The sequence below is a fragment of the Benincasa hispida genome, chromosome 3 (genome assembly GCF_009727055.1).
Source record: "Benincasa hispida cultivar B227 chromosome 3, ASM972705v1, whole genome shotgun sequence".
Taxonomy (NCBI): domain Eukaryota; kingdom Viridiplantae; phylum Streptophyta; class Magnoliopsida; order Cucurbitales; family Cucurbitaceae; genus Benincasa; species Benincasa hispida.
In genome coordinates, this window is record NC_052351.1 from 8,387,147 (window position 1) to 8,399,712 (window position 12,566).

General features: G+C 32.4%; 2 protein-coding genes across 2 annotated transcripts; one reads left to right on the forward strand and one right to left on the reverse strand.

Annotated features, from left to right (window-relative positions):
• The first annotated feature begins 4,450 nt into the window (after positions 1-4,450).
• Positions 4,451-5,621, forward strand: LOC120074216 (heat stress transcription factor B-2a-like). Its single transcript, XM_039027270.1, has 2 exons — positions 4,451-4,780; positions 5,061-5,621. The coding sequence occupies exons 1-2, from the start codon at positions 4,523-4,525 to the stop codon at positions 5,367-5,369; spliced, it is 567 nt and encodes a 188-aa protein (XP_038883198.1). The 5' UTR covers positions 4,451-4,522; the 3' UTR covers positions 5,370-5,621.
• Positions 5,622-6,806: 1,185 nt separating this feature from the next.
• LOC120074067 (monothiol glutaredoxin-S17) lies at positions 6,807-9,647 on the reverse strand. The gene is made up of 3 exons (XM_039027051.1): positions 9,297-9,647; positions 9,116-9,190; positions 6,807-8,290 (listed from the first exon to the last, which is right to left on the reverse strand). Exons 1-3 carry the CDS (start codon positions 9,465-9,467, stop codon positions 7,064-7,066), a joined length of 1,473 nt encoding a protein of 490 aa, XP_038882979.1. The 5' UTR covers positions 9,468-9,647; the 3' UTR covers positions 6,807-7,063.
• Between the last annotated feature and the right edge of the window lie 2,919 nt (positions 9,648-12,566).

Below are 12,566 nucleotides of genomic sequence, written 5' to 3' on the forward strand. Positions count from 1 at the left end.
TTTAGCAACTAAGCGGGCTTTGTACCGTGAGATGGTTCTGTCAGAGTTGTACATTGTGCGGTAGACCCACTTATACCAACGAAATTCATATCGGCAGATCGAGGTACCAAGGACCAAGTACCTTATTATTGTAAAGCCATGAATTCATTCGACATTGCAGAATGCCACTCAAGATATTTAAAAGCTTATGAGTAACTTGCTAGATCAGTGGGGACAGACACAATAGCATTAAAATTCAAAATTCGAGGTTTATCAATACCAGATTTAGACCTGGACATTGGCCAGATATCACTATTGGGATTAGTGTCCTATGGGTCATCTATTACATAACTACTCCTGTATGTAGATGACATTATTCTTACTGGAACTAACGTATCTTATATCGCTTCTCTCAAGATAATATTGGCTTCTGAGTTTCAGATTTCTGACTAAGTATTTCCTTTGCTTTAAAATACATTATCTTCCAAACGGTCTATTTATTAATCAAGTCAAATATCTCAAGGATTTGTTGAAGACCTCTGGCATGACTGGAGTCAAATCTTGTCTCACTCCCATGTCCATCATTGTAGATTTGCACACCACCGCCCCGTCATTTAATGGCATACTCTCTACAGATAGATTGTTGGCTCCCTACAATATCTCACTTTCACTCGCTCTGACATCACCGTTGTTATCAACAAAATAAGCCAATTTATGCAGAACCCCTCTGTTGTTCATTTCTCTGTTGTTAAATGGATCTTATATTACCTTACTTGAACTTCTGGTTTTGGCATACAGTTTCAATCTAGCTCCCTCAGGTGATGCCTCTGATTGTCATTCGACCATTGGGTTCATTTTTTTTCTTAGCTCCAATCCTATCTCGTGATCTGCCAACTAATTGTCTCTTGTTCCTCCACCGAAATTGAGTATCGTACTCTTGCCAACACCACCTCTAATGTCTATTGGCTTCGCCCGTTGTTATGCAATCTTCATGTTTTTCTCAAGCATCCTCTTGTTTTATAGTCAAACAATGTTTCATCCATTTCTCTTGCCAGCAATCTTGTCTTCCATGCCCAAACGAAGCACATCAAGATTGATTATCACTTTGTTCGTGAAAAGGATGTTCGCAAGCATATTGAGGTTTGTTTTTCTCCACTAAAAAATAAATGAGAGAAATTTGAAAATAAAAAATAAAGAAGATTTTGTCGCTGCCCAAGACGAACTGGGGACCTTAAGTGTGTAAGACTAACATGATAATTACTCCACGATAGAAATTTCATATTACAATGTGCTCTATGAAATACTTGTCAATACATTTAATGAATTGATTATTGCTTTTCTATTTTGACATATATGCACATGCCCATATAAATCCGTTGAGCATCAAAATTCAACCAATCTGTCAACAAAGTTATATATTGTGTCACACAAGAGAGTTGGAGGATATAATTAAGCTAGTTAAAATATTGATAACCTTTTTATAAATTAAAAGCTCACATTCTTTCTTTTACATCTATAATTATGTATTTAAAAAAGAAGTTAATTGAGAGAGAGTTCACAAATATATAAAATTTAGCTCATAAGAATGAAGCCCACCAAAAAATTAAACTGCAAACTTTTAATCTACATTAATATTTAGATGTAATAGTTTACACACTTTTTAGGGAACAATATATATATATATATATATACTCTTTCTATTCTAGTGATTTTAATTTAAATATTTTTATGTTTGGTTACATCTTTTTAAAAGTGAATTTTATGAGGACTCATATTTATTATTATATTGTTTTCCCAAAATGACTCTTGAACCGTCAAATTACTACACAGAAGAAGATGAAAAGCTTTAAATTTGAAAGGAACATTATAATTTTGTATCATTGGATTTTTATCACGTGGATTTTGATTGATTTTAGATTTAAATTTTATTTTGATCTCTGAATTTTGAAACTTGTTCTATTTTGATATCTAAACTTTTAAAAAGTGCTTACTTTGATTGTTGTTATTAAAATTCTGTTAACACTCTTAAATAACGTGATAAAATAACTTAAATTTTTAGATAACTAAGATATCAAATAAGTTAGTCACGCTAAAAAATCTAGGTTTCGATTTTGAATTAGATGGTAAAGCGAATTTTTATAGGAAAACTCAAAGTCATTTTGCATTTAAGATTTTGGTCTTCAACATTTTGGTGTGTTGGTTGCTGGAATTTCACTTCATATTCATTTTACTCGACACATGTAAAATGTAATTTCATCACAGAGTTAACAAAATTTAATAGTAGAAACCAAAATAAACACTTTTTAAAGATTCATAAACTGAAAACCGTCGTTTTTGAAAATTTAAGAACCAAAATAAAACAATATTCAAAGTTCAAAAATCATACTAAGATAAATCTTGTTTTTAATAGGAGAAGTTTTTTTTTTTTTTTTTTTTTTGTTCTTTTTAAATAATTAGCTAAAGTAATCATTGAGAAAATGATCGATTTATCCGGTGTATGCTAAACTCTTTATACTCTTGTTTTAAAAAACGTCTTTTGGACCTTCAATTCTAATCATTAATCCAAAAACATTCTTAATACTCAAGAGAATATTATATACATTTGAAACATTATACACATTAGAAAATATATATATTTGAATATTATATGAATAGTGAAGAAACAGTATATACATTCGAAAAAAATATAAATATTGAATATTATATTATATTATATTATATATATTTGAATATTAGCTGGATAGACTATTTATATAAACATTATATACATTTGAAAAAATATATATCGAATATTATATGAATAAACAAAATTTCCGAGTTTATATAATTTTCATACCTTTTTAAAAATAAATCTTATTAGTATCGACATTTTAGTCTGTCCACAAATCTCGTGGTTCATCATCTCTGTAGCCATCATTATTGAACATTTTATTTTTTTTACTATATTATGCGTTATGCATCATCCTGACCCTTCCTTCGAATCTGATCAAGATGTCAAGGAGAACCATGGCCGTCCATTACATCCCTAAAATCTTCTTCCCTTTTTCCCACCATGAAGTGGGTAGTTGGTGTGATGAGTTTTTATAAAGGAAAAAAATCTTAGATGTTGGCTGCACCTATCTATTGTGCACCTCTGTTGTATCCAATAAAAAATTGACATGTGATAATTGATTTTTTTAAAAAAATTTATTAAAAATTATCTTTTTTTTCTTTTTATGAAAAAAAGCGTATAGATTTAGGTGTAGCCTAGGTTACAATGTCTTCACTCCATGTAACAAATCAAAATTAATTAAATTAATTTGTGTAACATTTCTATATCCTTTACTGTAATCTAGTGTTTGTATAACATTAGATAAAGATTCAAATTATCAAGCTAATTTAAATATAGTTCTAACCTTCTACTTTGAGAATAGAAGTTCGACTAATCACATGTGAGCATCAAAGCTAGTATTAGGTAAATTAACCTAATTTTTTAGGATTAATAAAAATATACATATAATTGTTTTTAAATTATGAATTACATAAGATTTATGAGTTAGTCAATGGCATGTTAAATCATTATTAATGAAATTACTCACATGGGATGCAGATTTATAGAGCAAAAGAGAAAAAGGAAAAAGGTGGGTCAGAGTTCGCGGCCCTTCTTTTGAAATTTTTGTGTCATTTTTCAACCTTGCATTATGGAAAATATCAAAATAATATCCCAAAACAACTAAATTGTCATTTCTTCTTTTTTTTTTTCATTTGATTTAATTATTTATACCAAAAACCATATCTTGATGTCATTTTCCTCTCTAAACATTGTAAAATTTTCTACCTTTCGTATAAAAATCTCATTGCACTTTATACACATACAATACACATCATCTAAAATAGAAAGAGAATTAAGAAAATTTTCTATACATAAAAAAAATGGTGGTGAATGAATCTAGCCGACCAGATTGAATTGGGTTGGTGTGATCCGTTCAGTAGATAATGATACCTTCAAAATAAGATAGTGCATCGATGTAGTACTATGTCCAACACACTGTAATACGAATATAGTAATGTAGGACTCTGTTATAGGTAGTTGCGTCGAGAAGATCTCCAACCTCGGCTCGGTAAGTACCGAGTCAGCGGATCTTGATTTGGGTTCCACACTTAGTAATATAATTGATCAATGTGAACGGTCCAGTGACCAGTATACATTTTGTAGTGTTCTCAACCCTATTGATTTATATTCTAGTCTAGATATATCATGTATTCTGATACATACTAGAAAGAAGCAAAAAGTTTTGATTATACAACAATTTAGTTAACATGTTTTTTTTTTTCCAAATATTTACTTCGATGGGCCCAGCTTATATCGTCAAACAACCTTGAAGAAAAAGGTAAATTTGGAAAAAGGACAAAAGAGATAAAGACCAAAGGCAACAGCCACCCTTTACAGAACCTGGTAGCTTCCTAGCAAATGGGTACAGGTGGGGGGAGGGGTTATAAGTAGAGAAGCTGTTCAACTTTGAACAAATTTTGGGTCTGAAAATTGGGATTAAACTAATTAATTATGCAGTCTTCAAGAACCAGAAACCCTGCTCCTTTTCTATCAAAGACTTATGATCTGTTAGAAGAAGCTGGAAGCTTCCATTTCAAAGCAGCTGATCAAGAAGAAGAACAAAAGGATGTTGGCAATAGGATTGTGTCATGGAATGCAGAGGGAAGTGGGTTCATTGTTTGGTCTCCTGCTGATTTCTCTGAGCTTTTATTGCCAAAGTATTTCAAGCATAATAACTTCTCCAGCTTCATTCGCCAGCTTAATACTTATGTATGTGATTCTCTCTTTCTCTCTTTCTCGTTTTGGGAATTCCCCCACTATTTTCTATTCTCAAAATCATGTTGAATAAGAGGTTTTCATTGTAAAGTGAATCCAATTGACCATTTTCCTGATTTGGAATTCTTATTTTCTTATAGATTTGGGAAGGAGTATGAGACAGAATGATATAGCATATTATGACGGTTGAGTTGATAGGTTATGATATATTTGATCTTTCTAACGTCATTTTTTGGGTAGGGTTTTGATCTCATTCTTGATATTTTGGAGGCAGGGGTTCAAGAAAACGTCGTCGAAACGGTGGGAATTCAAGCATGAGAAGTTTCACAGAGGGAAAAGGCATATGCTGGTGGAGATTGTACGTAAGAAATGTGAGCCAAGTGTGTTTCCAGCCTTTCTAAGATCTTCGCATGAAGGAGCTGCAACAATGGCGGTTGATCAGGAGAATGGAGACCATCTGTTACTAATGGAAGAGAACAATAACTTAAGAAGACAGAAGCTGGAATTGCAGGCTCAAATAGCCAAATTCAAAGCACTACATATTAGATTGCTCGACTGTCTAGGTCAGTGCATTGAAAAATAGCCTATGGAGAATTTTGATTGTTAGAAAGATGGGTTGCTTGTGAAAGTTTCAGAAAGTAATGCTTTTGAGTTTTCCATTTGCTCCGTGTTGAGTTAGTGCTGTCCACAATTAGTTTTAAGGAAGTTACAACAATACTTTGGCTTTCCATCAAAGTTAGATACGAACAATTAAACAGATGTTTTATACTAGTTTAATATAGTCTAACTAAATATATAAATCAATACTACTTTGATTCTTGTATTTTAACTTTAATTCATCTTAATCAATATACTTCATAAAATTTTCATTTTTGTCTCTATATTTTCAACATTAATTCATTTTAATCTTTATACTTTCAAAATGTTCATTTTAGTCGATATTCTTTCAACTTAAATTCATTTTGATCCTTAAATTTTCAAAATGTAACACATCCATCTCTTATTTGTAGACGATTTGACCGATCTTGCTCCTGCCACCACATTTGCAACATTAGTTCATTTTGGTCCATATACTTCCAAAATATTCATTTTGGTCATTATACCTTCAACTTTGGTTCATTTTGATCATTATACTTTCAACTTTAGTTCGTTTTGGTCATTATACTTTCAACTTTGGTTCGTTTTGGTCATTATACTTTTAATTTTGGTTCATTCTGGTTCTTAAACTTTTAAAATGTGACCATTTCAACCCCATAAAAATGAAAATGAATGGATCAATGTAGTTACTTTTTGAAAATACAATGACCCAAATAAAGATTTTGAAAGTACATGAACCAAAATGAATCAAAGTAGTAAGTATAGAAGCTAAAATAAATAAAAATTAAAAATATAAAGATAAAAATGAACCAAAATAAAAAAATAAAAATAAAAAGTAGTATATAAACTAAGTCAATATAAACTTAACCAAATAACAAACAGAAAATTTGAAATACGCAAGTTCAAAAAATTAAAGTAAAGAAGAGGGTATGAATACAAATAGTTAGCCACGGCTTTGGTGAATGGATTATGGAAATCGGAACAGATCACACGTGATTAATTTTGAAGATGCCAGAAGCTGCCAGAGGATAGAATTTGGTTTGTATTGGCCTACTGATCTTAGAAATCCGAAAATCCAATACAAAATTATCGACCTTTTCTATAAAGTAAGAGATTTTGACTTTGAAAATGAAAAAGAGAACTGGCGAGCGCCATTTCTTTCTCCATAACACCTACCCCTTTGATTTTTCTTTGAGAGAGAGAGAGAGAGAGAGAGAATCATTGGCCAACCCTCTCACCTTCATTCTTTCGATCAGCTTCTCTTCTTCAAAAGGCCTAAAGTTTCAAACAAACCCTTTCCCCAAGCATAAGTTACAAATCTTAACCTGTCCTACAAATCCTATCAACGACACTCGCTTGGATACTATAAAGAGAAGTCAAATATGTTTCAGGCCAGGTACTCAAGCGGAAATATAACCACAACTTTTAGAATGAATGCAAGTTTTCTCGTCATTGAAAACCCAACTAAAGAAACTAGACAAAATGAACATAGTTGCCAGTAACGGGTAACAACACACACATATAACATAAACTCTTCAGTCACCAGGGTAAACCCTTGCTTTTACAGGCAGTAGAAAAGACCACATGTGGGTCAGAGATCAATAAGGAAAGTTTAGAAGATGTATAATATAAATAGATTGATGTATGTGAGACAGTTGAATGGGTGTGGACACACCGATACTACTCGGATAGAGTAGCCTTCAGTTCTCCATTGTTTTTTAGCTCCAGCACGATATCACAGCCTCCTATAAGCTCGCTCTTGTAATAAAGCTGGGGAAAGGTCGGCCAGTTGGAATAAACTTTTAATCCCTGCCTCACTTCATCGTCAGTTAAGATATCAAATGACCCAAAATCAACACCCTCTTCCTTGAGGGCATTAACAACTTTGGAACTGAACCCACATCTTGGAGCATCTGGTGTACCCTTCATAAAGAGCATAACTGGGGAAGAAGTGGTCAATTTTTTCAGACGATCTTCAATAGTGTCTTTCTTGATGATTCCTTTATTTTCTAAAACTTTCTTAAGTTCTCCACTTCTCTGCATCTTCAAAACAATATCTGATCCACCAATCAGTTCACCCTTTATATACAGTTGGGGGTAACTGGACCAGTTTGAATAATCTTTGAGCCCTTGACGGACTTCATCATCAGAAAGAATATCAAAACTCTCGAAGTTCACATTTTCTTCACGAAGGATTTCTACAACCTTGTGACTGAAACCGCATTTAGGTTCATCAGGTTTTCCTTTCATAAACAGCACAACAGGACTTGAATTAATTAGCATTTTAAGACGGGAGGCTAGAGCTTCACTCAATCCTGAGTTTTCTGAGATACCACCTTTCCTATCAGGCTTGGCAGTCTTTACCTCATCAGAAACTATGCTTTCAATGCCATGATCTCTGAAGACCTCCTTTAATTCACCACTCTCGTGCATTGCAATGGCTATGTCAGACCCACCTAGTAGCTCCCCTTTGCAATAGAGCTGTGGAAATGTTGGCCAGTTAGAGAACTTCTTCAATCCCTCACGAATCTCATCGTCTGATAAGATATCAAAACTTCCAAATTTCACATTTTCTTCCTTCAAAATGTCAACAACTTTTCTACTAAACCCACATCTTGGTTCTTCAGGGCTTCCTTTCATGCACAACATGATTGGATTAGAGTCAATAAGCTGCTGAATTTTCTTCTGCAAAGCACTACTCAGTTCAGGTTGCACCTTGCTTTCAGTAACAGAACCATTGTCCCTTGCCAACTCTCTCACTGTTTCAAGAATAGTGGCTCCTGCAGCCATCCCAAGGCTAGCTGGAGCTGCTGGTTCTCCAGCATTAATTGCACCAGAAGCTTTAGCAACTTTATTAGCCAAGCTAGATGGATCAGCCCCCTCTAAGGTATCAACAGTCTTGCCATCCTGAAATATGAAATTAACTATAATGCAATTAGCTTTGTTGTCCACAAAAGACATTAAGCCCACACATTCCAAGTATCTCTAACTTGCTTGGTGATTAAGATGGAAACATATGATAGTATCCTTATAACCTTCACTTACTTCAATGCACCCAAAGTTGCTGTAAAGAAAAGATGAGCATGGAAAAGGAAAAGTGAAAAGAAACGTTAAAAGAAATTTTGAAAAGCACAAAGATTCATCATGTAAGAATTACTGAATGAACTACTTGAAAGTCCACTACTTCCACATATCCTCAGTCCTCTCGTTCATATTCATTTCTAGTCAAACATGATGAATTAAATTCATTTTCAACTTCTCAAAAAAAGAGAGACAAAATTTCCAGTGAATTTAGAGTTAATGTATGTCTTGCTTTAAAAGGAATCAAAGAAGTAAGCCAGGATTTTACACATTTATATAAGATTTGTGAGCCAGGAAAGTTACAATGCCAAGTTCAACAACTACCACCCTTCAGTAAATACAATAGGACCGACTATAGGTTGGAAACCACTCATTTACAAGTCAACCATTTCATTATAATCGAAAGGAACCCGGAAAATTGCAATGTCAAGTTCAAAGATCAGCCAGCCAAAACGTCAAACCATTACCATCTCTCCGTTGGTTCGAATATTCGTTGGATACTATACTTGTCAAGTCAAAAATGTAATAGGATTCAATAATCTACCAAACCAACTTGGAAATTAGAAATAATTCAGGTGAACTCGGCACAACCTTCCCCAAATGAAGGTAAAAGAATTAGAAAGAAAACTGTAATAGAATACTTCAACCGACCTTGATGAAGACAAAGTAAGGCACGGCAGCAACCGAGTACGCCTCCGATATTTCGGGTTGCTCTTCAGCTTCAACCTATAATCTCCATGAACAACTAAGAAGATAAACAATCGAAGTAATAGAAGTTCACAGGCAGATAAAGATCACCGAAAATAACTAGTAAAAAGAGATAGAGACCCACCCTTAAGAAATGAGCGTGAGGAAAATCGGTAGCAAGATGTGAAAAGACCTGGTCCATGTGCTTGGAGGCTTCACACCATGAAGCCCAGAAATGGAGGATAACCAGAGCATCACTCCGGAGCAGTCCGCCAAGCTCCGCCTTGGATTGCACGTCCTTTACGGAACCACTCATTGTTCTTCCTGACCCGCAGCACACAGAGGAAGGATTGATCGAAACTACACTTTGAAATTCAATCGCCAAAAACCTAGAAGACGATTTTTAATTTTCTTTTTAATTAATTAATATTTTCTTGGAGACTGGAGAGGAATTTCTTAAATTAGGGCTCCAACCAAAATGGCATCGAAATTATTTGAAAAATATTAGGACTATTTTTCCAAAACTAGAAAGAAATTAGATGACGTCGGTGACACGTGTACTCTGGTGGAACGCGTGGCGGCTTAAAGCTGCCGATTGGAGGAGAAGAAGGAAAAGCTTTATGCGGCACTCCACGAGCCTTAATTTAGGTTTTGTTTCTTTTTTGCCAAATATATATACCAATATCTTCCCTTTTAAATTTCAAATATTCAAATATCTTCTTCATATCTTTTATAAAATAATTTTTGGCTATCAAAATTCAAAATTAAAAGAAAAACATTAAAATTTTAAAATTATGAACTCGAAAGTTACATTAAAAATATCTAATTCAAATATTTGAAAATTAAAGCTTTTTAATTTAATCTACTGTAAATCTAATTTATTAGATTTCAAACGTTCATGATACTTTCAATCTATATGATGTCCTCCCGTTCGAAAAGGCTTTGAGCCACTCTCAGGTTAAAGGGATATTAAACCTCTTCCCCCAGGAAAAGGGAGATGTTACTAAGTGGGCAAGTCCGTTTCTTTTAGTGAGAGTCCATTTTAAAGCTATCGAGATTTGATTTCATCCAACCCATATTTTATTCCTAAAATAAGTAATAAATATAAAATGAATAAGTTAAATCGCATAACTTCGTATTACTATTAGTAAAATATATATTAGTTAATTATCAGAAAATTGATATACAAAACTGAATTTGGTAACAAAAAGATAAATTTAGATAAAACAAAATTTGATAACAAAAAGTTAGATAAATAAAAAAAAATAGTTGTATAAATTTAAATTTGATAATGAAAGATAAATTTAAACTAATAATTGGGAGAGAAAAATCATAAAGAAAAAAATTATTTGTTTAAAAGAAAAGATCTTTTAGGAAATATATCATAAAGGGGTTTTGCTTATTGGGATTTTACTAAATCAATTTGGTTAAAATCTGATAATTGAAATCGTGAAGTTTCAACAATTACATATATGTATAATGTAACTAGGAATACGAAAAGGGCCCATCCATCACGTGATTTCCAACCAATTTGCTAAAATTCTTATTAATTTTTAATTTTGCCAAATATCCAAACAAAACTTTAAAGTTTGTTATATTCCCCCATAGCTCTTTAATTAAATAATATTGCTTGGAGAGGAAAATTTTAAATTAAGCTCCAAAATGGGGTAAAATTTGAGGAATATTGTAACTTTTAAAAATAATTAGTAAAATTTTGTAGTTCTGATAATAATTAGAGAAATATGGTAATTTTGGAGATTTGACTTTACGATTTTTTTTAATTGATGTACGTCGAGGGTTCAAATCTCGACCTTAGCTTTGTCAAGTATTCAAAAACTCGACCATATATTGGTTAAGTGCTGAACACTCGACCCTTTTTTCTTTTTTCTTTTTTTAATATTTTTCCTTTACCTTACCTAAAACAAGGTACTCTGTGTAAATTTATCGTTCTATTTCTTAATAAGAAGAAAAATTTACCCTTGTATTTCTTAATAATAAGTAAAATTTACATTATTAATTGTTAAGTCTAAGAGACATCATAGAAAAAACAAATTCTCAATCTTTTTTCTTCCATATTACAATTGTTATTCATAATTGGAAAATAATAAAATGTGAATTAAAATGTTCATATCAATATAAAAATTTAATATTTCTCATTCATTTAAAAATAATAAAAAAAAAATCAATGTGTCCCACAAGGCGGACGTCGTCGATTTCGAGCTAGTTGTCGTCGTCGAATTTGAACTCTAGGTTGCTCCGATTCCTCTTGATGTTGCTCTGGTGGCTTTTTACCTTTGTAAGTGCTTCATATTATAAATATTTGTTATGCTATCCATTGTTGCGCCCATGTCCATGCATGTATGAAGACGATGGACTGGCCTCTGAATCATAATATCCTGAACCAAAAGGTGGTATCATCATTATTAAACTAACATAACCAGTCTATCCATGTGTCTGCGTTATAGAAGACAATTCTTCCACATTGTGGTCGACCTCATCGAACTCATCTTCTATTACTCGAGCATGTCCTCTATGCCTAAGAATTGGTGGAGGAGCAATTGGTATATCATACATACATTGTATCTCCTCCATATAACTTTCGTTATTACTACATATAATAAAGATCTAGTTTGAATCATTTGCAATATCACGAAGGAGATTGTTGTTCGATCTCTGTGAATTATAAAAAATTAGAAAATATTTAAAATAAATTTAAATTAAAAATAATTAGACAATATTTAATTATGTACCAGATGACCCACAGTTGCTCCTAGACGAGTAACATAGCACCTTGTAATAATATTGTACCAATTGATGTAATGTTGAGTTGCATCCCTATCAAATTTCCCAATTGGAACCCTCGTTGCAATAAACCTTGCACGATAGTGTCATCGCCCTATCAAATGTCAACTTTTTCAGATCAATCTCTCATTCTTTTTCGATGTCATGCAATAAAGGTTCAATATTACAATCTGATGGGACATTCTATTGGAGACAAAATTGTCTGATCACTCTATTAGAAAAATATCACTCACCAATATGAAAGCATATGAAAGGACTTATCGTCTGTCATATGTCTTAACCGTTTGTACAAAAATTGGGCAAAGTATTGATGACAGCTTTGTAAGGCTCCTAAATAATCTGAAACATGAAATATTATATTAAAAATATTAAAGACAAGTACATTAAAAGTATGTATAAAAATTCAATTGGGTTCAATATTCATGTATTTGATCAAGTTGAAGTCGATCAAACATGTATCTATACTAACTAACTACATATGTAGTTGACCTAGTTATACAAAATTTGTCTCTCCACCTATATTATTAAATTAATATTTTAGATTTTAAATTAAGTATACCAATCATATAAAAATATTTTTTAGATTAAATTAAATTAAATTTAAATAACATAT

Coding starts and splice junctions, on each gene's coding strand:
- LOC120074216 (XM_039027270.1), top strand. CDS start 4,523: ATGCAGTCTTCAAGAACCAGAAACCCTGCTCCTTTTCTATCAAAGACT. Junction 4,781..5,060: donor TTCGCCAGCTTAATACTTAT/GTATGTGATTCT, acceptor TTTTGGAGGCAG/GGGTTCAAGAAAACGTCGTC.
- LOC120074067 (XM_039027051.1), bottom strand. CDS start 9,467: ATGAGTGGTTCCGTAAAGGACGTGCAATCCAAGGCGGAGCTTGGCGGA. Junction 9,191..9,296: donor CTCACGCTCATTTCTTAAGG/GTGGGTCTCTAT, acceptor TGGAGATTATAG/GTTGAAGCTGAAGAGCAACC. Junction 8,291..9,115: donor CTTACTTTGTCTTCATCAAG/GTCGGTTGAAGT, acceptor TTCATATTTCAG/GATGGCAAGACTGTTGATAC.